Raw genomic sequence first — 27793 nt, forward strand, 5'->3', positions numbered from 1 at the left:
GGACTGCAGAGAATACTTTCTGGTCATGCCCAAAACTGAAGGTTTTCATGGTAGGTTTTCTGGGTGTGGCCGCTGAAGGAATTGAAGGGAGGTCTCATACTAACTTTCTTCTGATCTTATTTGCTGCAGCCATACAATTACTACTAATGGTTGAAAACTATCCCTTCTGCTCATGAGACATGTCTGCAGGCTTGGGGTCTGTATGGTATGGAACGGATAACACAATCCCTACGCCTTTGAAAACTCAAATGCGTTAAAATATGGAGCCCAGTGACGAGGATATTGATGCCCTGACCAATATGTGATTCATTTGTGTATCCTTATTTCCCCATTTAAAAAAAAATCCTTGTTGTGTCATGTGTTTCTTAGGTTTCATGTGCAAGTGACAGCGTGGTTGTGAGTGCTTGTGAGTACGTGCGCCGGTGTACATAGATGAGTGTATGTGTGTGCGTCCCCTTGTGGTCAGGGAGGTGGGTGTGGGAAGATGGGTGGATTATGTTGCAAAAATGAGGGGATTATGTGAGTGGAGGGAAGAGGGTGAGGGTTCTTGGGGAACACGTACGTAAATCTGGGTTCTTTATTACCATACTGATTACAACCATCTTGTTCACTTTCTTAGGCGTTTTATTTCTTTTTTTTTTACCATACCATGCTTGTAACAAGAAACTCTCATGATAAAAAAGTGCCTGCCTTTGTGTCCAACAGTGCAAGCTATATGTTAAAAGCAGGCTTCCATGCTCCTTTAAAAGGCTTATTGCCAAATTCATCAATCATTTTAACTTGCAATGCCCACATTGTGAAAATGGCTGAATTTGGCAAGTCATTTCCCTAAAGTTTACAATCTCATGTACAGTGTCAAGAACGTTATTTAACATTGCACAAGCTGGAAATTGTGCTACATGGAGCATACTAAGAGCAAGATTACAGAGCAAGGTTCTTTGTCAATAAAACTCCACTGAACCATGTAAAACCAGATGCGACAGCTGGTATTCTCATGCAGAGTGGCAGATCCCAAGGCATTGTTAAAGGATAAGTGTTTGGGTCCACAGTTCTTGATAGTCACTGAAAATTGCAAGTCTGGTTGACATAAACCAGTGCTTTGAAAGTCATGATGTAACAAACCCAAAAACCTGTAATAAAATTCAACCGGTTACAAATGAATATTGTGGCCTGGCTTAGCAACACAGTACAGACAAAATAACAAAACACCAATGCCTCAAAACATTGAAGGCTACAGAGAAACCCAAAACATATTACTACGGTGATTAACTCCAACACAAACCACATTTCTTCTGTCAACCAACATGAGCGTCTTAAGGTTGTTAGGATTTCTGATACCAAGCAAGGGTGTAGACTTAAGAAATGACAATCCCCTGTTTCAACAAAAAGTGTAGAACTGAGCTGGGTAATTAAAAACTATATGCACAAGAAAACTGCCGTGCAATATCACTGTTTGAATTATGGGATACAGCTGAATAAATATTTTCTAATTTTACTCAAATGACAAAATGATACTTGTCTGTTGGAACCAACTTTGCCAATGTGTTACTTCATCTGGACGTGTTTTCACCAAGAATTATCAATTAATGACAGAAAAGACATCTGAGAATTTTTCATTTGATCTGCACATGACATTCACCATGTTTATTTCATACATAATAACTTTTTGAATGTGTCTGAGCAGCAGATTAAATGTTACATAACTCCTCTAATTTTTAAATGTACAGCAAGCTCCATAATGTTTTGGACAAAGACATACTTTTTGTTTGATTTGATTTGCCTCTGTACTCTACTTTAGATTTGTAATCAAACAATTCACATGTGGTTAAAGTGCATATTTTCAAGTTTTATTAAAGGGTAATTTTATACATTTTAATTTAATACTGTAATGAAGAAATTACATCACTTTTTACACATAGCCCCTTCTCCCCCATTTCAGGGCACCATAATGTTTGAGACACTCATTCACAGGTTTGGAGTCAGGTGTGTTCAATTGCTTCCTTGGTGCAAGTATTAGAGAGCTTTCAGTATTGAGTCTTGATTCTAGGCTTTTTATTGCCTTTGCAGTCAGTTACTGCTGTCTGTCAACATGACGACCAAAGTTGTGCCAATGAACATCAAGGAAGCTATTATGAGACTGAGAAACAGGTCAGACCTTCGGCTTACTAAAATCACATGTGCTGTCTTCATCATTAAGAAGACAGCACTTGTGAGCTCAGCAATCTCAAAGGGCCTGGTAAGCCAAAGAAGACCTACAGTTGATGACCAAGGAATTCTCATCATAGAGAAGAAAAACTATCAAACACATGTCCAACATGATCAGCAATAATGTTTAAGAGGTAAGCGTGGATGTATCATTGACTACTGTCTGCCAAAGACTTCATGAAAAGAACAACAGAGGCTACACTGCAAGATTCAACCCACTAGTTAGTTCCAAAACAGGATGACCAGGTTACAATTCACCAAGCAGTACCTAAAAGAGACTGCCGTTCTGAAAAAAAAGGTCTTGTGGACAGATGAGAACAATATTCACTTGTATCAGAACAATGACAAGAGCAAAGTGTAGAGACCAAAAGGAACTTTCCGAGATCCAAAGCAGCCCACCTTATCTGTGAAACATGATAGTATGGGTGTTATGAATTGGGGATGTATGTCTGCCACAGGTACTGTCTAACTTGTCTTCACTGATGTCAACAGAATTCATTCTTTAGTGTACAGAAGCATCTTATCTTCAGTTCCACCAAATGGCTTCCAAACTCATTGGACAGTGCTTCATCCTACAGCTAGACAATAATCCCAAACATACTGTGAAAACAGCAAATTAGTTTTCCAAAGCCAAAAACAGGAAAATTCTTGACGGGTCAAGTCATTCACCCAAACTGAATCCAATTGAACATGTGTATCTTATGCTGAAGAGTACACTTAAGGCAACTAGCCCCCAAGACAAGCATGAGCTGAAGATGGCTGCAGCACAGGTCTGGAGTATCATCAGAGAAGATAGTCAGCATCTGGTGATGTCTATGGGTCACAGACTCCAAGCAGTCATTATATGCAAAAGATCTGTGACAAAGTACTGAACATGACAACTTTCATTTACATAAAATTAATATGTCTCAAACGTTATGGTGCCCTGAAATGGGGGGACTATGTACAAAAAGTGCTCTAATTTCTACATGGTGAAAACAAAATGTATAAGAATTAAGATGACCATTATTTGTTGCTTTTTAGCCAAATTAATCATTTATTTTTGTTTATTTTATTAATTTATGTTTTTTGATTTTAAACTCAGTCCAGGGGACCCTCGGAGTATGTGTTGTAGTCTGGATTCCCGGTCACTTGTCTCCCCAGTACTGTCTCTGTGTCTGTGTTCCCTGAGCTGCTTCACTCCCCTGTACTTGTGTGATTTCACTATTCGGGTGGTTCCGGGTTTTCGTGGTTTCCCCCCTTCTTTCCAGTCTCGCTTTACTTTCTTCCTGCTTATTTCTAGTTTTACTAATTTTTACTAATCCCTACTAACTTATAGATTGTAAAGTACTAACCTCACTAATATACTAACATGTGAATATTACTAATGGACTAACACACACTAGTTTTGGGTTTTTGATAGTTTAGATCACTATACTAATACATTAACCAGTCTCCCCTTTTCCATGCTGCGCTGTAGCTCCGCCCCTTTTCTTTCTAGCCTGCTCTAACGCTGAGTTCTGCAATTGCCTGCACCTGTCTCTTGCTCTGACTGCACCTCTCTCTCTCTGCACGTGTTTTACCTGCTTCACCCAGGCCGTCTATTATCATTGTTGTCTATGTGATTCCAGTCCGCGTTTTGTCAGTCCCCTGTCATTGAATTAGTTTTCCTAATGTTCTTCACCTGGATGTTGTTTGTTACTCCTCCCTCACTCACTTAACCCCTCCTTGATTGTTATCTTCCCCAGTGTATAAATGTCAGTCTTTTCCACCTGTTCAGTGTCAGAACGTTGATCGTATTCATTGTGCCGATTGTTAGTAAGCCTTTGTCTATCGAGATTCCTGCGACACCCCTTTGCCCGACTTCGAGTTTGCCTGCCCCTTTTGGTTTTGTTTGCTTCTGGTTTGATCTTCGCTTTGCCTTGACTTCTCTTTTGCCTGTCCCTTTGTACCTTCGCCATTCTGATCTCCTGGTTTTTGATTTTTTGCCTGTCTTTTCACTATTCTTTTGGAAACTCGATTCGGCGCCGTCCTCTCTCTGATTACCTGGCTTCGAACCTCGGACTGATTAAAGACAACGTTTTTTGGATTTCCCTGGTCTGCGTGTGGGTCCTTACACAGAACATCACAGTACGTTCTGACCCTGATGGACCCAGCGGACCCTGCCCAGGTACAATTTGTACTTGGGCAGCAGGGAGCCATGTTGGGACGCCACCAGTCCCACTTGGAGTCGGTCTCTCACCAGCTGCAGACCCTAACCTCCTGCGTGGCGGAGCTGATATCTGCACTCCGGGCTTCCTCGCCTGGCTTCGCTCCCCAGCAACCTGCAGCTCCCGCTACACCTGACATCCCACCTGTACGTGCTCGTGAACCCCACCTTCCTCCTCCGGAGAAGTACGACGGAGAACCTGGTGGCTGCCGCCCATTCCTTACCCAGTGCCGGCTGATCTTCCAGCTACAGCCAGCTACCTTCCCCACTGAGCAGGCCCGAGTTGCCTACATAATCACGCAGCTCACCGGGCGAGCTAGGAAGTGGGGAACGGCTGCCTGGGAGGAGGGGCTTCCCTGCGTGCAGACCTCTACGCTGCTCGCAGAAGAGATGAAACGGGTCTTCGACCGCTCCAAGCACGGCCATGATGCGGCGCAAGAACTCCTGCGCATGCGCCAAGGGGGAATGACGGTGTCGGACTTCGCCATCGACTTTCGTACGCTGGCTACCGCCAGTGGCTGGGAGAAGAAAGCTCAGTACGACACCTTCCTCAATGGCCTGTCTGAGAGCGTGAAGGACGAGCTGCTGACCCGGGACCTGCCCGAGGATCTAAACGGTCTCATTGCCCTGGCTATCCGCGTGGATTCACACATCCGAGAGCGCCAACGGGCTCGCAGTCAAGGGGTCTACAACCAAGCAGTAACTGAGAGGTCCAGGACCACTGCTGCACCTTCTACCAATCTCAAACCTCCTCCAGTCATGATGTCGGACCCGGAACCGATGCAAGTCAACCGTGCTCGCCTGACCAAGGAGGAGAGAGATAGAAGGATGCACACCAGGTCATGCCTCTACTGTGGGAAACCAGGCCACTATGTCGCAGCCTGCCCGTTAAAAAGACAACGCCCGCTAGTGTGTCGAGGAGCACTAGTGGGTATGATTCCAACCGAATCCTCCTCCAAACACCGGACTTGCCTACCTGTCACCATTGAGTGGGATGGACGAACCAAAGGGACCACCGCCCTCATCGACTCCGGGGCCGAGGAGAACTTCCTGGACGCTGGGGCCGCCGAGAGATGGGGGATCCCCTTGGAGAAGATGTCATGCCCCCTAGTGGCCAACTCGCTCAATGGTCAGAGGTTGGCGAATATCACTCACACCAGCGTTTCTCTCAAGGTTCGGCTCTCCGGCAACCATCAAGAAGAGCTTCAGCTCCACATCATTGAATCTCCCCACTCACCCATCATTCTCGGGCATCCCTGGCTTGAGAAGCACAACCCCACCTTGGAGTGGAACTCGCACAAGATTTTGGGCTGAAGCCCATTCTGTTTAGCATCTTGTCTGCGAGAGGCCCATTCTTCTGTTCCCGAGTCACCTCATCCCGAGAAGCCGACGGATCTGTCGGCGGTTCCTCCCGAGTACCTGGACCTAGAAGAGGTCTTCAGCAAATCCCGAGCCACCTCTCTGCCTCCTCACCGCCCCTACGACTGCACCATTGACCTGAAGCCCGGCACCACTCCCACCAGAGGTCGATTGTTCTCTCTGTCTCGGCCGGAGACGGAAGCAATGAACAAATACCTCCAGGAGTCCGTGACTGCCGGTATCATCCGTCCTTCATCCTCACCAGCGGGGGCCGGATTCTTCTTCGTGGGGAAGAAGGATGGCTCACTCCGGCCGTGCGTCGACTACCGAGCCCTCAATGACATTACGGTCAAGAACCGTTACCCACTTCCCCTCATGGCTTCCGCCTTTAAACTCCTGCAAGGAGCCACGATATTCACTAAGCTGGACCTGCGCAACGCCTATCACCTGGTGCGCATTCGAGAGGGCGACGAATGGAAGACAGCCTTCAACACTCCTACCGGACACTGGGAGTATTTGGTGATGCCCTTCGGGCTCACAAACACACCAGCTATTTTTCAGACACTGGTTAATGATGTTCTGAGGGACTGGATAAATAAATTTGTGTTCGTATACCTGGATGATATCCTGATCTTTTCCAAAACTAAGGAGGAGCATATCATCCAGGTCCGCAAGGTGCTCCAGAGACTGTTAGAGAACCGCTTATTCGTCAAGGCGGAGAAATGTGAGTTTAGTTGTAACACCACTTCTTTCCTGGGATACATCATCTCCGCTGGCAGCATTCAGATGGACCCCCAGAAGATCCGGGCGGTTGTGGAATGACCTCAGCCAGACTATCGTCGGGAACTGCAACGTTTCCTGGGCTTCGCCAATTTTTACCGCCGTTTCATCCGTAATTACAGTTCTCTGGCAGCCCCACTCACCGCCCTCACATCCATTAAGACCCGATTCCAGTGGAACGCCCAGGCTGAAACAGCCTTCCGAGCCCTCAAGAACCACTTCACCTCTGCACCCATCCTTGTTCATCTGCTGCTCAGTTCATCGTAGAGGTTGATGCCTCCAACATTGGGGTGGGAGCCGTTCTCTCTCAGCGTTCACCCAGGGACAATAAGATCCATCCCTGTGCCTACTTTTCTCACCGCCTGACACCCACGGAACAGAACTACGACATTGGGAACCGTGAGCTGTTGGCGGTGAGGATGGCTTTGGGAGAATGGCGCCATTAGCTGGAGGGCTCTCAAACACCTTTTCTGGTGTGGACTGATCACAAGAACCTGGAGTACCTTCACACAGCCAAACGCCTCAACTCTCGCCAGGCCCGATGGGCACTATTCTTCTCCAGATTTGACTTTACCCTTGCTTACCGCCCCGGGTCGAAGAATACCAAGCCTGACGCCCTCTCCCGCCGGTTTGAACCACCCACCAAGGATCCTTCACCTGACACCATCCTCCCGCGGAGCTGTTTCATCAATGCCATTCACTTGGACATCGAGGAGATGGTTCGTAAGGCCCAGGAGGATGAGGCTGGTCCAAGTAATTGCCCAGCGGATCGTCTCTACGTTCCTGCCCAAGTCCGCTCTCAAGTTCTCCTTTGGGGCCACGCTTCGCAACTCTCATGCCACCCGGGGGCCACCAGAACCAGGACATTTATTCAGAGACGTTTTTGGTGGCCCTCCATGAAACAAGAGATCTTGGACTTTGTGGCTGCCTGCTTGGTCTGTGCCCAGAACAAACCCTCAGGTCTGTTACAACCCCTCCCCATCCCACACTGCCCCTGGTCTCACATAGCGTTAGATTTCATCACAGGCTTACCCCCATCCAACACTTTCACCACTATCCTCACCATAGTTGATAGGTTCTCTAAAGCTGTTCACTTCGTTCCCCTCACCAAGCTTCCCTCTGCTAAAGAAATCGCCAACTTACTCATTCATCACGTTATTAGACTACACGGCATCCCCACTAACATAGTTTCCGATAGAGGCCCCCAGTTCACTGCACGTTTCTGGAAAGCTTTCTGCTCACTGTTGGGTTCCTCCATTAGTCTATCCTCAGGATTTCACCCCCAGACCAATGGCCAGACCGAGCGGGCCAATCAAGTTATCGAAACTGTCCTTAGATGCCTCTGCTCCAAGAATCCCTCCTCATGGTCTTATCAGCTACCCTGGGCAGAGTATGCCATAAACTCACATACCTCCTCTTCCAAACTTTCTCCATTCGAGTGCTGCCTAGGGTACCAGCCGCCTCTGTTCCCTAGTCAGGAGGAGGAGGTGGGGGTCCCCTCAGCTGAAGCCTTCATCCGGCGCTGCAGAAGGACATGGAAAACCGCTCGCCTCAACTTGCTTCGCGCCAGCGCCAGGATGAAGGTGACGGCCGATCGCCGCCGCTCTAAAGCCCCCTCCTACAGAGTTGGACAGCGTGTTTGGCACACCACCAGAGACATTCCCCTACGTGATGAGTCCCAGAAGTTAGCTCCTCGTTTTATTGGCCCCTTCCCTATTGTTAAAATCCTCAGTCCCACTGCTGCTATATTAAAGTTACCCTCCACCATGCGCAGAATTCACCCCACTTTTCATGTTTCCTGCTTAAAACCTGTTGTTACCCATCCCCTCTGCCCTGCCCCCTCCCCCCCCCCTCCCCCCCGACTCATTGATGGTGGTGAGGCCTACACCGTGAACAAACTGTTGGATGTTCGTCGTCGGGGTCGCGGCCTTCAGTACCTGGTGGACTGGGAAGGCTACGGCCCCGAGGAAAGAAGCTGGATCCCCTCTCGCTTCATTTTGGATAAGCAGATTATTAAGAACTTTCATGTCAAACACCCTGTGCCACCGGTGAAAACGCCAAGAGGCGTTTCCTAGGGGGGGGGGTACTGTTGTAGTCTGGATTCCCGGTCACTTGTCTCCCCAGTACTGTCTCTGTGTCTGTGTTCCCTGAGCTGCTTCACTCCCCTGTACTTGTGTGATTTCACTATTCGGGTGGTTCCGGGTTTTCGTGGTTTCCCCCCTTTCCAGTCTCGCTTTACTTTCTTCCTGCTTATTTCTAGTTTTACTAATTTTTACTAATTCCTACTAACTTATAGAATGTAAAGTACTAACCTCACTAATATACTAACATGTGAATATTACTAATGGACTAACACACACTAGTTTTGGGTTTTTGATAGTTTAGATCACTATACTAATACATTAACCAGTCTCCCCTTTTCCATGCTGCGCTGTAGCTCCGCCCCTTTTCTTTCTAGCCTGCTCTAACGCTGAGTTCTGCAATTGCCTGCACCTGTCTCTTGCTCTGACTGCACCTCTCTCTCTCTGCACGTGTTTTACCTGCTTCACCCAGGCCGTCTATTATCATTGTTGTCTATGTGATTCCAGTCCGCGTTTTGTCAGTCCCCTGTCATTGAATTAGTTTTCCTAATGTTCTTCACCTGGATGTTGTTTGTTACTCCTCCCTCACTCACTTAACCCCTCCTTGATTGTTATCTTCCCCAGTGTATAAATGTCAGTCTTTTCCACCTGTTCAGTGTCAGAACGTTGATCGTATTCATTGTGCCGATTGTTAGTAAGCCTTTGTCTATCGAGATTCCCTTTGCCCGACTTCGAGTTTGCCTGCCCCTTTTGGTTTTGTTTGCTTCTGGTTTGACCTTCGCTTTGCCTTGACTTCTCTTTTGCCTGTCCCTTTGTACCTTCGCCATTCTGATCTCCTGGTTTTTGATTTTTTGCCTGTCTTTTCACTATTCTTTTGGAAACTCGATTCGGCGCCGTCCTCTCTCTGATTACCTGGCTTCGAACCTCGGACTGATTAAAGACAACGTTTTTTGGATTTCCCTGGTCTGCGTGTGGGTCCTTACACAGAACATCACCGTATGCTGGTTTTTGTTCCAACCAAAATTGTAATCCCAGAATTTTAACAAGCTATTAATCTTAATTAGGTACTTTTCATGTTTAGGTGGATTACTTACCCTCGTAAGCCACATCATGTCAGACCCCCTGAGTGTGCTGGTTTTTGTTCCAACCGAAATTGTAGTCCCAGAATTTTAACAAGCTATTAATCTTAATTAGGTACTTTTCATGTTTAGAGGGATTACTTACCCTCATAAGCCACATCATGTCAGAAATAGCTATGCATGCCATGACGAATAAGAGTCCCATGTTCACATTGTGCTTATTGTGCTATATTGCAAACAATTTCATAAAAATTATTTGACTGATCAAGAGGTCACTCAATAGGGTCCTAATGGTTGAAAGTGTGGACACCTGGCAACTAAAACTAACCATGTGGTAGATAATGAAGAATTCAAAGACAGCAAATGATAACAAGCTAAACGAGCATTGTGTTAAGAAGTTAAGAAGAAGAAGGGGAAAAAAGTACTTAAACACATGTTCAACAACCTAATTAGGAGCCTGTTGTTTCCCTCAGTCCTGAATTTGATCCATTTAAAATTTTTGCTACCTCTTTTTGTGAAGTTCTTTGCAATATGGCACTGAACATGGGACTTTTATGTTAATAGCATGCTTAACTATTTCTGACATAATGTGGGTAAAGAGGGTTAAATATGAAAAGCACCTAATTAGGAAAAAATAACTGCTTGTTAAAATTTAGCGATTGCAACTGTGGTTGGAAAACCAGCATACACAGAGGGTCCCCAGGACCGAGTTTGAATATTCACTGATTTTGAGTAGAAAAATGGCTCTCTCGATGCATAGCTCTGCATTAAACAATTCAAAGCCTCCCTCTTGTGGCAGCACAATGAAATGGTAATAAGCCACTGGTTAGAAATGATGTTCAAAAAGACAAAAGCAATTGGTTTCTCTGGGGGGCATGTGTACGTGTGTCTGTATCATTGTGCGTCTGGTGTCATCCTGTGTGTGTGTGTGTGTGTGTGTGTGTGTGTCAGTGATTGCCTGAGCTTACTATACATGACAGGTGCTCAAAGCTACAAACGCACCCTCCACTGATGTCATGCTCTAATAATATCCAGTAATATCCTGTACATCCGACAAACATTTGATTTAAAAAATCAAACAAAAAACACTAAACAAAAGGAAATATAAAGCTCTATGGTTGACTCTATGGGTGTCCCTTGCACTTGAGCAGCATCTTGAATGCATGCTTGAAGTCCTCATTGAAGCTGGTGTAGATAAGCGGGTTGATAAGTGAATTGACGTAGCCGAGCCAGGTGAGGGCGTTGGACAGCAGCATGGATTCCGAGTCCCGCAGCAGCTTCAGCCCCACCAGCAGCTCCTTGATGAAGAAGGGTAGCCAGCAGAGCACGAACGCCCCCAGGATGAGCCCCAGGGTCCGCGCCGCCTTCCTCTCCCTGCTGAGGCGGATCCTGGCCCTCTCCCTGGCCCCGCCCATCCCGCCCTCCGCAGGCCCTGATACAATGACGTCGTCCAGCCTCTCCATTTCTGGGCCCGGGTCGGATGTCGACAGCTCGGGAACGCAGAAGGCGTGCACCGATCGGCAGTGGCCGAAGGAGTTCTGGCTGTCCAACCTCCCGGCCGCACCCTGCTGCAGGGTGGAGCCCCTCTTCTTGTACAGGGCTTTCGCTGCAGCGTAGATCCGGCAGTAAAGCACGAGGATGAGCACCAGCGGGCCGTAGAACGCCCCAACAGTGGAGTAGAGGGTGTAGCCCACGTGGTCATGCGTGATCATGCAGTCAGTGTGGTTACCAGGGTTGCCGTGGCCACGCCTCCAGAAGAGGGGCGGTACAGAGATGAGGGCAGAGATCGCCCACACGGCGGCCACCATGACGGCAGCCCGGCGAGCCGTCCGCTTGTAGGTGTACTCCACGGCGTTGGTGATGGCCCAGTAGCGGTCCAGCGCGATGGCGCACAGGTGGAGAATGGAACAGGTGCAGCAGGTCATGTCCAGGCTCAGCCAGGCCTCACAGATGGCCGGCCCCAGTGGCCAGGTCTCCGTGGCGACGTAGAGGATGCTGGGCGGCATCACCAAGATGGCCACCAGGAAGTCGGTGACGGCCAGCGAGCAAATGAGGTAGTTGGCGGGCAGGTGGAGCTTCTTGGTGGTGCAGATAGCAGCTATGACGCCGCCGTTCAGGATGGTGGTGAGGAGGGTCAGGGTCCCCAAGCAGACCACCACCGCCACCTTCTCTGCTGCCATCGCTGACCCTGTCTTGCTGCCTGTGACATTGGCAGCTCCAGGGCTGTCCGCCACAAGCCAGCCCATCTCCTGCTGCCTCAGCTGTCCCCACTGGCCACAGCCACTAGAGGTGTGTATCCCCAGCTGGCCATGGTACACGCTCCTGGGAAACAGGAGGAGAAGCATGTGAGTTTATCGTTGAGGCAGTCAGTCACACATAAATCCCAAAGGTAATATGATGTAATAAAACAATTATCACCATCACCATGTAAATTAGCATCTTACACTGATGATGAAGATGATTAATATTATGTTCCCTATATTTCATAACTACAATAATATTAATAATAATAATAATTTTTTTATTTTATTATTATTATTATTATTATTATTATTATTATTATTATTATTATTACTATTAGTAGTAGTAGTAGTAGTAATAGTAGACATTAGTGATCTTTAAATCTATATTTTTCATGTATAAACCACCTGTCTCTGATCAATAAATCAGTGAATAACTGTTTTATTCCTACTACACAGACCAGAGAGACTGTATTTCTTCTGTCTACACCATTTGTTTTTACTACAAAACACACATCATAATTTATTTTTATTTTCTGTAATAGATGTGTGATGCTTAACTTTGATTATGACTTCTGATTTCACAACTGTAGAGTTAAAAAGACTCGTACATCACATTTCATGCCAATGAATTTAATTTCAGGGGGTTTCCCTGCTGTTAAACTCAGGAAATGGTTATTTTTGACCCTGAGAACAACTGGAGGGTTAAACAAGGCCTGAACACATGTTGACATACAATGCTTCTCTGTTCCAAGAAAACCCCAAACAAAATGTGACTATGAGCTACATACAATAGAAACATTATGCATGTTTTCATAATGTTGTGAAAAGTATTTTTAAATACAAATACTTTTTAAGGCACTATACTGTATAACATTGAATTAAGAGTTGAAATTTACAAGCAGGGGGAACTCCAGTCAGGTATGTTTAATGTGCCCTGGTTCTAGAATAATCTCCAAAAATAATTTAGGTTACAAGAGCTCATACCTTAAAATACCTGATTTTAAAGGACAAAATATAATCTGGACAATGATTTGTACTATTAAGAAGTATGCATGAATTGCTGTATTTATTGCTGTGCCTGACCTCCTCTTTTATTTCCCAGACACTTAAAAACAATGATGATAATGGTATTATTATATATGGAAGTATTTACACATTGCAAGGGGTTCAATCTACCGGAATAGCAGTATATGGAATTGTCATATGTCTTGAAATGGGTTTCATTTTTGTCACTCAAAACATAGGGTACAATATTAATGAACCTTTTTACTTAATGCATCCACACAAATTCCAGCATGCTGTATTTAAAATATTTTTATGCATTCACAAAGAATGATTGCACCATCCTTTTTGTCACTGGTGTCTCTTGTACCCGACGCAACGACGAGTACAAGTACAGTTCAATCAGCACAGATCGGCAAAACAGTGTAAGTTAATGCAGAAGAACCCACTTAATTGCATAACTGATTTTCGCATAATATGGATATCTGCATATAATTGCCAAATCCCTAATGATTTCCCATTCATTCCATTGTAAAGAGATTGCATGCTTGAATAAAACAAATTTTAGATATTTTCGTGGAATTATGTCCAACTCCATCGCATAATAATCTTTAAACATGTCCTAAAAAGTTGGCAGATGTGGCATTCATAAACTGACAATTACCCTATAAAGACACAAAAAATTACTTAGGTAGACAGTTTCTGTTGAAAATCACGTCGACAGCTGACACCTAAGTGGCAGGCGTAGTCGTCAGCACTCTGCCTGTTTCATTCTTTTATGCAATTAAACGGATTCTACTGTTAGTGTGTTTACGGTTGCACGTAAACTTGAAAGCAGTCAAAACATTAAAAACTCGAAATGCGGTATTGTTCAGGACGAAATTGCACTAATGACAAAACATTTAGGCAGCCCGCCTAACATATTTCAGAGCAGAAAAACCAGATCAAAGATCGACCCACTTTCTTGAATATTTTTTTAATTTTTTATTTTTTTGTTAAGGAATGGCTTCAGTCTTGCCAGCCTACTCTAAAGCTCAGAATTTAGTACAGCACGCTCAACTGTTGCTATGTGTATACAGTGGCCAGTCTTTGTCATAGAATCCTGTAGCTTTTTAAGGTTTCTGTTGGGGTCTTCTGGCCTACCTGATGAGCTTCCTCATGCTAGCTCCTTGTTGTAGGAAGACCTACTGGAACAGGTCATTTTATTCTGATCTAATCAGAATCATGTCAGCTGGTCACCAGGGAAGGCAGCTTTGTGCATAATTTGGATGGAGGTTAACACTGCACAATTACAACTCCCACTATAAAGTGTGCGTGTACATTTATCCAGCCAAGCTGTTATGTCTTTCTATTTTTAATACATTTTCAGAAATGATTATCCTTTTTTTTTACTTTTATGATGGGGGTTACCATGTCTCAATGAAAGTGGGGAAACTCTGATTTTTCATTTCATTCTTCAAGGCAAACAACAAAAACAAGAGAGTCCACTGTATATCCAGCTGAATAATATTGGTTCTGTAAAAACAAAGAATAAATGAATGAATACAAAAGCATGTGTGGAAATATATTCATAAATAAACATTTAAACATATTAATATATAAACAACAAAGCAATACATTCACAGATGACTTATCATTTGGTGATAAATTCATCACTGAATGAATTCCTGCTTTGCCAGCTATTAGTTTATCTGAAGACCAATGGCATTTTTTTTTTTTTTTTTTTTGCCAAAGCCGGTGCAAAGAACAGTAAGATAAAGGATGGCAATATCATATAACATTAATGTAATGTTATATACATAAGTCACCCAGGATAACATTGTCTGCTGAGCATATAGATTGGATCATTTTCCTTTCCAGTTCCAGACAGCACTATTCATAATCTCTGCCTTAAGTATCGTGCTGAGGGCAGGTGGCTGCTTCCAGCTTAATAGGAGCCAAGCTGGGGAAATTAATGAAACTCCAAGGCCTGTCTCTATGTCTGTAGAACACCAGTGCTGGAAATTAACCTTGTGTCTTGTAATGGGTTCTATCACAGGGTAAAGGAAAGCAGACTGGTCGATATGCTGTGTGACTATGCTGGTGTGTGAGTGTGACTATGTGTGTGTGTGTGTGTGTGTGTGTGTGTGTGTGTGTGTGTTTGTGAGCAAGTGAATACATGCAAGGGACACTTGTTTCTGTTTCTGTTTCATTGCTGTTTTGTCAGTTGGTGACAGATCATGCTGTGCCACTTTACCTTATAAATGCTAGATTGTGTGAGCAGTTAGCTTTTTTATTTGTGGGTGGTGTGATTGAGCTCGATAAAGTGGATATTGTAAAGCATTTCACTCCAAAGGGCGACAAGGCCTCTTGTAGTGTTTTCTGTCAAAAGTTGATGGAGGGTCTGTCCAGTAGATGGCAGTAGGAATTCAGAGAAACTTTCCAGGGCTAAATTTGAATGCCATCTAATCGAACATTTAATGGATTTTTGGCCAGAAATTTCCTCATAAAAAGTGTACTTCTGTTTTTATGACCACTTCCCTCCTCCCAACATCCAGAATGACTTTGAAATACATGACACTCTCGTTCAGGAAGTGCTCCAGCATATATCAATGTAATGTTTTCACACTTCAAATAAAGAAATGCCAGTGCCACATTTCTGCTCAGAATGCATTTATGAAGTTACCTACTACATGACACATTAAACTACCAGGGATATACATACCATTTCATCCAGACTTTAGTATTTTAAGATAGTTTTACTATTATTTTAGTTTGAAACTGTGTTGTTGTTATAATAATAATAATAATAATAATAATTATTATTATTATTATTATTATTCGTAGTAGTAGTAGTAGTAGTATTAGTGGTATAAACAGGTACATCATCAACTGTAAATGGGTACATAAAGTTAAGAATCTATTTCAACCCAATCCTGCTCTAGAATGCCAAACTATCTTCAGTCACAGTGGCTCTGAAAGCTGGATCTATCTCCACGTATTCCAGATCAAAAGTCTGAAAAACCTTCACGCTTTGCCAGTGTGATCTGTGAATCTCTCTCCAACCATTCTGGCTCAAGATTCCACACACACTTGCTTCTGCCGATCTCTTTCTTTTTCTCCTCCAGACCCAATTAGCCAGCTGACAGACAAGCCTTTGGAGAGATGGATGGCAGGAGAATCTAATCCGCTGTCTTTCCTTCACGGAGGAGTGATAATAGAAGCTGAAGGCTGCTCTACCCCTGGGGCCTCTGTGGTAAGTAGAGGAAAAGGTATTTTCGTCTCCATTTATCCAGCGGGCAAACCTCAGGTGTGAAGACTACGTGGTTGATAGCCATAGCCCCACATTCAATCGATAGCCAGTTACCGGCACAGCAAAGAAAAAAGATATTTATTTTTTACCTCAGACACACACAGCACGCACACGTACACAATTAGATCATTGCTGAACCTGAATGACAGGGCTACTCATTTTAAACAGATCATAGATGAGTTAATAACAAAAAACCACATGTGGCCTCCCAACAATAGTTCTCACAGTATATAATCCAATTGGCTTCTTCATCTTTTAGCTATGTGGCTCCTCTTTACCCTTAGAAGATTGTTTTCCTATTCCCAAAAAACATGCACTGGTATGTCATTTGTTTATCACAAATGTTGGGCCACTGAGAATTAAGTTATGTCTATTTCCTGAATCCAGCTGTTTCAACAGTCAATGCCCTTTTTCAGCATTTTGAATATTGAACACAAGTGATAATACATGCCCCTCCTCACTGATCCTACACGTAAAATATATTTAATTTAATTGAATCATTATTATCTAGGATGACAATTATCAGTTAAATCAGTGAATTCATTGTTCATTGATAGGCACAGCATTCTGGTGGATGACACTGTGAAAATATATGACTCAATCAATCATATTGAAATAAACAGCGTGTTTATTTAAAGTTACAGTACCAAGATAAAGAGAAATCATCACTCTAAAGACGAAGGTTATATCTTAATGAACATTACATCTAAAGACAAATGTAACCAGCTAAAATCACCACAAGAGATACAAAAATGAATATCAAACCACAGCTTGTTTGTCCCAAAGCATCTCAGAATGCCCCAACACACACAGCTACACAACAATACAAACTGAGTGAGAGTTCGGACCCAGAGTCAAGCCAACGTTTAATCAACCCAACTGACCATCTTCTCAGCAGTCATAAATACTTCACCCTACAGGGACTGAGGATGTTGACCCTGATTAGATGATGCCAACTTGAAGCACTGAATGGGGTGGTGGGGAGGGGGGAGGGGGAGGGTTGGATTCATGACAAGGGCTGTCTTATCTGAAAGCTGGCAAAATTACTGTTAGTTGGATTGATTCTGTCATCAAAAGATCCATGGTTTTAACCTTTTTAAGGAGACCAACAGAAATACCATAGGACGTAATTTAGCTCAGCGATAGAACACCTTTACAAAATAGAAATTTACTCCTGTTTTTATCAACAGACTTGAGGACTGTAGGTAAATATTAAGCACAGCCAGCAGTGAAATCTCCACCTTTGGGCAAAATATTGCTGTTGTGTGAAAAGGCCAGCCCTAGATTCCAAACTGGCCAGCCTCAACAACCTTTATCTACATAAAAATTAAGACTTTAATTCAATTACCTCACTTGAATGTCAAACATTGGGCATTTATCCAAAAGACAACAATGACCCTGAGGTGTATGGTGTGGGCAAGCTGGGTAATAGCACTAAAAATAACTAGGTGTTCTAGTGTTTCTTCAGGGAGGTAATAAAGGCTTCCAGGAAAGAAGACATTGGGACACCCTTATTTTGTGCGAATAAATAAGGGCCCCGGTGTGTCTTTTAATTGACAAAGGAATTCTAGTGGATTTTGGAGAAAGGAGGAAGAGAAAAACAGGCTTTATGACCAGGTCAACCATAACAAGCTACTTTGTAAGAGAGTATAAGCTTCTTTTCCAAAAAACCTGTATCACAATGCTCTATCCCTCTTTACTACAAGTCATATTTTAAAAGCTAGGCATCCAAGATCACTGGGACTTTAATTTATATTGAGGAGCAGGCATTTTACTGACAGAGTAAATATCACATTTACTAAACCTGATATTTACCAATTTGGCAGAAGTTTATTATTCAAGGGTACAAAAAGCAGAATCCCACCCAGGATTTAAACCTTCTGGGTTCCATTTACCTTTCCACTATGCCACTATATCATCTGAATCCCTGTAATCACAAAATCAGTCTGCTAAGCAAACATAATGAGCTTTAGGTGAGTATATACAGCACACAACAAATAATACAATAACAATTAATTGGAGAACCAAACTGCAGCACTATGCCATGCATCTACACAGCAGAATTCAATTGTCGAGCCACATTGTAACAAGTAGCAGAGCCGCTCTGTTGCACAATGTGAGACGGCTGTGAGACACTGAAGCACGATGTTGTACAACCACGATACGGCGCTACGTTGCACAGCCACAATGAATTGCAGGCTGCATGTGTCACAGTGTGTGATAGTGCTCTGAGATGGTGACTGGCAGCTGCTCTCGGGTCATTAATCTTAGTGAAGAGGCCTTTTTGACAGCGGAGATGCACGGGGGGTGGGACTCATCCTGCCAGGAAATCAAAACATAAGCTGAGTATGTTTACAATTTCCTGCTTGCTTATTCTCAATTTCTGTCCTTTTATATTCATAATGCCTCATATGATACCACATCCACTGAAGGTTAAATATTTATTTAATTATCTTGAATTGATAGGTGTGAAAGGTGCTTTACTCAATATAACAGATTGATTGATTGATTGATTGATTGATTTATTGATTGTGAGGGCTAAATGTTAGCCAACTTTTAAGAGGTGTTGACAGGAGTCAAGAATTTAAAAATCCCACTGGAACCTCTAACAACCCCAGGCCTGGTCTTATCCCCCTAAGCCAGTTCATCTCATCTCTCATTCAGTGGAATCCACCCCCATCCAAATAAACTCAACCATCATCCAATTGAAGCATCCCTCTTCCTTGCAGATGAGCTCTCATTCACCGAATTCACTGGTCCAATATGATACTCTTAAATTCCAAAGGCTGGCAGATTCTGTGCACATCTGATGGAAGAATGTAAAACGAATTTGTTGTGCGTTTGTCACATGCGGGTGGGGGGCTTCATTCCCTGCCATGGCATTTTGTCAGCTGTGGTTCCTTCCGTTACCCTCTCCGCTTTCTACCTATCTGAATAAATTAAAATTTTGACAGGAGGGTGAACTATCCTGCGCTCTTCAAAAAAGAACACACTTCTGAAGTTTCCCCAGGATTTTTGTTCTTCATAATAAGCGGACTACAAAGGGGCGAGACGAGAGAGAGACAATCATGACAAGCAATTGTCATAATGCAGACTTCACTTCTGTTATTCTGACAGTATGGAAGTTTACCTCAGGGGAAAAGGGAAATTGCTTGCCATCCTTGGAAATATTATTGTGAATATACACATTAAAATGAAAATTTACCACATTCTCCATGCAATTTTACCAGGAATTATGTTTAAGACTGAATACCTATCTAAAATTAGATTTTGAAATTGATTTGCTCTAGGGCAGCATGCTGGGCTCATTATTTTGCAGACTCTCACACACTTAATCAAATTGTTGACAAAAGAGCTATTACAAATAACTCAGCCTTTGGAGGAGGTTATGCAATACGAAATAATATATTTTGAGGCACAAATGGTAGTGAGAAAGTTTGCAAATTAAAGTGGGGTGGTCTTTTTAGGTTTTACTCCTTCCATCTCTTCAGAATCTATGATAAATACAATAGCAGTAGTTTGACCATTGGATTTCACAAAAAGAAGACAGGGCAGGCAGGTGTTATGGACATAATACCAGGCCAGTATTCATCTTCATTCCTGGTCCTGTCAGGCTGCAGGGTCTGCTGGTTTTTGTTATTACTTGGCAATTAATTTATCAATTAAAGCAGTCGATTACGCAGTTAACTGACAACACCTGGTTTCTCGGAATTTGAATTGGTTGTTGATATTAAGGAGGAAACAAAAACCAGCAGACCCTGCGGCCCACCTGGACCAGAAATGAAGAGGCTATTTGTTTAAATAATGGTCTATGGAATGAGCAAAGACATTTTTATGAATTTAGAAATCCTGCCTGGATGAATATATTTTGTCCTAAAAAGAAAGAAATGACCAGGAAAAAGAGGACGTCTGGTGAGCATACAGTAGTTACATAACAGAATATGCAGCTTAAAACAGTAGAAATACCTTTAGTTATCATCAAAAATATACTGCAGAAAACTTTCAATGCGTATTCATTTGATGTTTTATTAAGTCTAGTTGTAGTGCACCCCTTGCAGTGATTAAAGAGGAAACGCATTTGAAGAAATTTCCTATTTACTTAAAATGGAAATAACATGTAATCTATAATAATGCTTTATATACCAACACACTTCCCTCCTAAAAAATAAATAATAAATGTGTATGTGTTTGTGTGCGTGTGTGTACTGCACTTCTACAACTGCAAAAAAAAAAAAAACAGGATTTAATTTTGTCCACTTGTGGTTTGGACATTTCCCAACAGCACAAAATTAAGTAGAATGCATTGGAACTGAATAATACTTTTGATTTTTTTTATTCCTGAAAGACCGTTAGTAAGGTACTGTAGCTGTTGTCGGGGCATGCTATAAATCATGGAATCACCAATGTGGTCCTAATACAGAACAACAAGATTCTCTGTGAGGTCCTGGAAGGTTCCAGATCTGTGCACTTGAAAAGCATTGTGTTGAGATGAATCTAATCTTCAGTCTCATAAGTCATAAGTGGTTAGAGGTTCCTAATTATTAAAATAATCTGCAGGCTGCCTTTACTTAAAGGGACAGTTGCTTTCTGTAGACCACAAACCCCAAAATGCAATAATTCCTGCCATTGCAAAGCCAGAAAATAATTTGGCATTTCTGTAAGTATAAAAAATAGCATTTGTCATAAATGATTAAAAAATACTGATAATAAAAAGGCCAATAAAAAAACATGCATTAAAATGGAAAGAATATGGGAAAACCTCCCGAAAGTCACTTTATGTTGGCTGTTTTCTAGTGATGCTCAGTCGGGTTGTAGGTTCAAAGGGCTAGAACTCCACCGTTTGGGGTTGTCCACGCAAGCCAAATCATATTAATGCTAATAACCATTTCTATTTGGGCCTGCCCCCCCTGCTCTCCCCTCTTCCGGAAACAGGAAACAGGAAAGGGCCTTCCCCGAACTGTTGCCTTCCCCAAACTGTTGCCACAAAGTTGGAAGCACAGAATCTTCTAGAATGTCACTGCATTAAGATTAGCCTTCACTGTCACTAAGGGGTCTAGCCCAAACCATGAAGAACACCCCAGACCATATAGGGGTGTCCATATACTTTTGGTCATATCACGTATATCAGTGAGAATGGATATTATTATGGTATATTACAGATGAGGCAAACATCTCAATGTCACCACATATTCCTCAGTAAGTGGAGGAGAGTGAAAATTAAAAAATAATTTGTTGAAGGTAGGTCTACACAGTACTCAGCACTCTCAGAAAAAAGGACCAAAAAAGTGATGAAAAAGTTGCTGAACAAAAGCTTATCACTGGGGTGGTACCCTATAGGTACATACAATTATGCCCCCTGCCAGCAATATATAATTCATTTGGACCTTTTTTGCTTGGAAAAGGTACTTATTAGTACCCAAACAGAAAATGGTTGTACTTTCAGGGTACATTTGGGAAATGTGTTCCTTAATGGACAAACACGTTCCTCCACTATACCTTTATTTCTGAGAATGTGGGCAGACCTGACATATTTGACTTTGGGAAACATTGCCTTCGTGCAATACATTTGGAATTTACTGTTGTAGCGTATTGGTAAAATGCAATATTCTTTTCTGAAATGTGCAGCCGACAATTGAACAGAAACTTCAAAGAATGTCAAATGAACCAAGAATTCTTAAATTAATCTAAATAAAAACCCACTTTATACAGAGAGCTGGCCGAAATGCTATGGGAAACCAGGTCTCTTTACATGTAAAAAGTCCCCAAAGTGTAATGATTGCGACCCATAATATAAATCAAAAGGTTGAAATTTCATGTTGATATATTGAAGCAGGGATAAGTATACTCTCCTTTATTTGTGGGCTTTTACTTTAAGAATTGAAGGTGAGCTTGCTGAGTGCACTTAATGTAATGAAATTCTCATGGAGAAGATAATATTCAGTCCTCTTGCTAGGGAGTGAAATTAAATATAAGTGGTCTTGTTAATAACTCAAACACTGGAGATGATATATTACATCATAATCATAATAACAAGATTAAGGAGAAATTAGGTTTATTGCCATTTATAGATAGTTTCAGATTATTGTGAAGTCTCAAATTGAAAGGACAATGGAAAGGACGGTGAAGAGAATTTTTTTTTTTCCTGTTAAATTCATAAATCTTCCAGTAAAGTATTCCCTAGATAAAGAGAATAAATTTGCTTTTCTGCTCGAGCAGTTTAATATAGTGGCAAGTTCAGGAAACACAGCAAACACAAATGGCTACACTTAGAGAACTGAGACAATGGTAAGGCTATAACAATTGTCTGGGGTCATCAGCATATGATTTTTAAAAAGCAAGTTAGACCAGTCCTTATTGCATATATTTCAGTTGATGGACCAAAGCACGGTGGAAGATGATGTTCTGACATGCTAGGTTGGTAGAGGCACTTATTGGCTAGATTATTTAGGCCCTGCAAACTGATGGGTCAGGGTCAAACTGTTACACTTAACAGTGTTAGGATATTTTGCCCTTATTCGTGGAGTCAAATGCAGGACGATGAAGAACACGCTGACAAAGTTTCCTCAGAGGATTTGTGGTTTAATTCAATGCGCAAGGGAGAGACAGACCCAGCACACTCGGGCGCTGCGCTGAGAGAATCTCTGCCCATCACGCTGTGTGGTGTCTGGATATACAGTTTGCAGTCATACATATCAAAAGGTTGAGTTAAGTGGCGGGCCGGAGACAAATGGTCTTGTCCCTTCCTGGGGACCCTCGCAGCCATTTAGCATAGGAATGTGACATCCTTGCCGCAGACACTAGAGGTGTTATACTGAGACACACTACAGAGGGGCTAGACACAGAGGCATGCAAACTACAGACACAGTAATGGCAGAAACGGAAACACAATACACTACATATAATATATATATATATATATGTATACTAAATAAAACTGGGAACCTATCAACAGTAATAGAATTTCCACAAAAATGCAACCGGTCATTTGTCAATTGAAATTCAGAATGTGCTAAGCTTTTGTTTGTTGAACAAAATGAATTTAAGAAAACAGCTATACTGTGTCAAGTATTGACGCACTTAAAATCTAATTTTTGTACAGACTAAATGTGATCAGTTGCGCACAAAATATGTACTGTGTTCCTGTTTACTTTGTTCTAGTGCTAATTATTTCCCTTTCATTTAGACTTGTAGCTGTTTGTTGTAGTGTCATGAAAGTCATGTTGGACAGAAGTGCCTGCCAAATGAACAGATCTATTGTTAAATTTAGTTCTACAAACAGCTCAGCCAAATTGTATTTGCATTTCAGGCCGTACTAAGGGAAATGAGGGGTGCTATGTAGATTAGGGCTATAACTATTGGCTATGGCCTGCCCCAACCCAAATAAATAACCAAAAATATAATATAATACAATTAGCAGCTATGATTACATCACTGAATGCAATTAGATTTTCATCCTTACTGCAGTGCAGTTGCAACTACCTTCAGATCTGTATTTAACTGAACACGATGAAGCTACATTTCCCTTACGAAAAAATAAATAAAATAAAAAATCACATGTGAATTCAACATTTTCACATGTGAATTAAAATGTCACATGTGAACTGGACATTTTCACATGGGACTCACTTTTTCTCATTTTAACTACAATTTTCACATGTGAAAACAAAACTTGTGACATTACATACCATTGATTACCTTTTATTTTTTTCATAAGGATTACATAAATTGTTTTCATTTAGCAGACACTTTAGTCCAACTTCCATGAACATTGTAGCAAACAATTCCTGAAGCTAGGTGTTCCAGTTGTCCTGTTCCTTGTGTTTGGTTGTTTCTCAAGAAAAAAAAAGCAGAATCCCAAATTGCCTTGTTGGGGAAAAAAAGCTGCTTAATGCCTACTGCAAATTGACCATCACTGGTGAAATGTAGTGGATCTTACATCATAACTCACTGAGGGGTACAGAACATGAAATGGTGGGTGGGTGGCAACATCATATCACATTAAAGGCAGTTTCGAGATGCCTGAAGTTTGTAGAAGTTACATGGCCTATGGAGCCTTTAAGAGACAAAAGAGCCAAAGATGTACTTGGAAGTACAAGAATGAAGAATCCAACAAAATTCAGTAATATTAGGCATACAGTGAGCTCCAATTTTTTTTTCATGATTGGACTCCGTACTCCACAATTTTAGATTTGTAATTGAACAATTCACATAGGGTTAAAGTGCACATTCTCAGGTTTTATTTAAGGGTAGTTTTATACACTTTACTTTTATCACAAATGAAAGCACTTTTTATATTCCCCCCATTGCAGAGTACCATAATGTTGGGGACAACATACTACATACTACTTTTACGTAAATGAAAGTAGTCATGCTTAGTCAGGGTTCGAGTTATAATCTGAGCTTTGTGGGGGTCTCTAAAATAATGTTAGGGGCGGAGATAAATAAATAAATAATAGCCTAATGGGTGCACTTTTTTATATACAAAAATACACACTTAATTTTTACCATTGGAACGCACACAATTCAGAGCCTGTTTCTCTAAGGCCTCTTCCACTACCGTTCTCTTCTGCTGATTCTCTTTTGCTGCTTTTCTTGCTCCGTAGCAGCAAAGCTAGTGCTTGCTGTCATGCTAGCAGGTGAATTCCATTTGTCTAAAGCTGTTTTATGTTTCTTTGTGAAAAAACTGAAACTAGCCATGCTTGTATACCCCGTCGGCAGCAGCAGCCTTTTTTCGGCGGCATGGTAGCTAGTCTATACTATTACTTTCTATTCAATATATTATAAAGATAATGTTGACTGATAAATGTAGTGGCTTCTTCTTCCAAATGGGTTTGAACGTTTCAGGCTCGCGCGCTCTCAACAGGAACAGGCATAGTTCGCGCAATATTCTACTGCGCACCATGGTAGCTTGTTGGTGAAGTGCAGCCATACTGTCATTCACGAGAGAATATGGTGCGTTTAGTTCTTTTGGACATCATGTTTCTTTTAGCCTATTTATCTCGTTAATGTAAATAATAGTCATTACATTGAAAAATGCATTATTTGTGATTAGAATAATGGTTGTTGGTAATGTACTAGCGGCCCCCACAGATGTATGATTTTACTGCCTTCATGGGAGATCAGACCCCTCCATATGGGAGCTCAGCTCCCACTGGCTCCCACATAACTCGGACTCTGTGCTTAGTGCATATCACATATCTTTTGCACGCAATGATTGCTTGAAGTCTCTGACCCATAGAGATCACCAGGTGTGGAGTATCTTCTCTGGTGATGCTCTGCTAGGCTTGCACTGTAGCCATCTTCAGCTCCTTCTTGTTTCGGTGGCTAGTTGCCTAAGTTTTCTGTTCAGCATATGAAAAACGTGTTCAACTGGATTTCGAATGGGAATCACTTAGTCAGTCAAGCGTTTTCTCGTTTTTGGCTTTGAAAAACTTTGTTGCTTTAGCAGTATCTTTTGGATCATTTTCTTGCTGTAGGATGAAGCAACTTGCAGTGTAGCCTCTGTAGTTCAGGTTGTGAAGTCTTCCGCGAACAGTAGTTACTGACACATCCACGCCTGCCTCCTGAAAAGTGTTTTTGATCTGTCGATCAGGTATTTGGACGTTTTTCTTCATAATGGTCACAATTCTTCAGTCCTCAACTGTAGAGAATAGCCTACCAGGCCCTTTGCAATTACTGAGCTCACCAGTGCTCTATTTCTTTTTAATGTTTTTCCAAACAATTGATTTTGGTGAGCCTAAGGTTTGGGCTATGTCTCTGACTATGTTTTCTTATTTCTCAGCTTAATAATGGCTTCTTTGACATTCACTACTCTGGTCCTCATGTTGACAAATGCCAATAATCAACTCTAAAAGCAATCAAAAGCCTGGAATCAAGACTAGATTTTGAAAGCTTTCTTAAACCTGAACTAAGAAAGCTTCTGAACATACCTGACTAATCAGAAACACCTATGAAGCCATTTGTTCTAAACGTTATGATGCCTTGAGATGGGGGGTACTATGCATAGAAAGTGCAGTACTTTCTAAAAAGGTGAAACCAAAATGTATAAAACAATACCCTTGAATAAAAGCTGAGAATCTGCACTTTAACCACATGCATATAGTTTGATTCAGGGAATCAAGAAAGAATGTGTTTTCGTCCCAAACAATATGGAGCTGACTGTATGTTATGTACGGAATAGAAAGTATATAATATATTTTCACCAGTGGGATGTATAATGAATCTATAAAATAAAACTTGTAAACAGTAATTGAATGATTGAATATTCTTATATTCTTATAAGAATGTCAGGAATATTTTATGTCAGAATATATATATCAGGACATGCAATTGGCGTTGTTTTGTGAAAACCCTTTCTCCTTGAGGTGAGGTGAGGTGAGATAGCCTACGCTATCGCTCAAATACATTCACTGAATACACGCCTGTCTTTCCACTGGGTCAACAATATGAGTTGCTGAAGACTTTTGGCTACCCGCTTTGAGAACACAAAATAAAATCAAAAACAAAATCAGCATCTTCCACTTTAGTAGCCTATGTCATTAATATGACCATAAGATAATGTGTTTTTATTAATGTTTATGAATAGCCTAACACCTGACGAAACTAATTCAGTTTTATCGCTGTATTTACCTGCCAAATCGGCATATCATATCAGTGTCAAACCGAATTAACTGTTCTATTAATCAATAAACTGATTAATAGAACAGGCACTAAAACTTTGAGATTTTCTATTGACTACAACTGACATTTACAGGATACTCTATTATACCAAGACGTACAAACAAATAGCATGTAGCCAACTCCACCTTTGCTGTTCGTCAAAACTCTTACTCGCAATATTTTATCAATAGTACACAATTATAATTGCAAGCGCAGTTAAATATCTTACCTTTGCGTTGACAGTTTTGCTGTAGCTATATAAGTCCGTCACGTTTGAATATTTTCAATAAAAAAGCATGTAAATAAATAAAATCTACCTCCGTTGTAAAAAAAAAAATAGAAAAAAAGACAAACAACGGGAAATAAATCGTGTCGGACAATATAGATTTACTGCTGATTTCTACGACTGCAAAGTATTTGCCTAAATTGTATGCGTCCTGTTCGTGTCCTTTGCGAATATTTTTTCAAGAGTAGGCTACGTTTCGTCATGTTTCGGCCAATTTCGGCGTCTTTGCTGTGGGGAGTAATTCAGTCCACGCACCTCAAAGGTAAAAGCAGTCTCCCAAAGTGTAGTATCCCGAATTAAGTCATCTGTCCACTTCAGGGGGTATGAGAGAGCTTAGCTCACTCACCTTGGGTATTACGCCTGGACACTAGCAGCGGCTCTCCTTCCGCAGTTTTTTCCCATGTAAAAATGGAACGTTACACCAGGGGGCACATTTTAGTCTGAATGAGTTAAGCTATTCTCAGGGACAAATTCTCAATGAGTCAGGTATTTGTCAATTGCATTGCATTTTACTAATTGCATTGTGGACAAATGATTACAAACTGCTTTTCAACGTGCATGTTTTTAAATGAAATTACATCTTTAGTTAGCTTCTGCAGCCTCAAAGCAAATGCGGATC

The 27793-nt window shown here is 41.9% G+C and overlaps 1 protein-coding gene across 2 annotated transcripts; it reads right to left on the minus strand.

The window, feature by feature from the left end:
• Positions 1-574: 574 nt before the first annotated feature.
• On the minus strand, positions 575-27561 carry LOC135253783 (5-hydroxytryptamine receptor 1E-like). Of its 2 annotated transcripts, XM_064333528.1 has the most exons (3): positions 27118-27561; positions 9604-12014; positions 575-3300 (listed from the first exon to the last, which is right to left on the minus strand). In XM_064333528.1, the coding sequence occupies exon 2, from the start codon at positions 11936-11938 to the stop codon at positions 10817-10819; it is 1122 nt and encodes a 373-aa protein (XP_064189598.1). In that variant the 5' UTR covers positions 11939-12014; positions 27118-27561; the 3' UTR covers positions 575-3300; positions 9604-10816. The 2 variants fall into 2 exon arrangements, with proteins under 2 accessions (XP_064189598.1, XP_064189588.1); XM_064333518.1 differs by lacking the exon at positions 27118-27561 and having other exon boundaries at positions 9604-12103.
• Positions 27562-27793: the final 232 nt, after the last annotated feature.

Source organism: Anguilla rostrata, chromosome 1, assembly GCF_018555375.3.
Source record: "Anguilla rostrata isolate EN2019 chromosome 1, ASM1855537v3, whole genome shotgun sequence".
Lineage (NCBI taxonomy): Eukaryota > Metazoa > Chordata > Actinopteri > Anguilliformes > Anguillidae > Anguilla > Anguilla rostrata.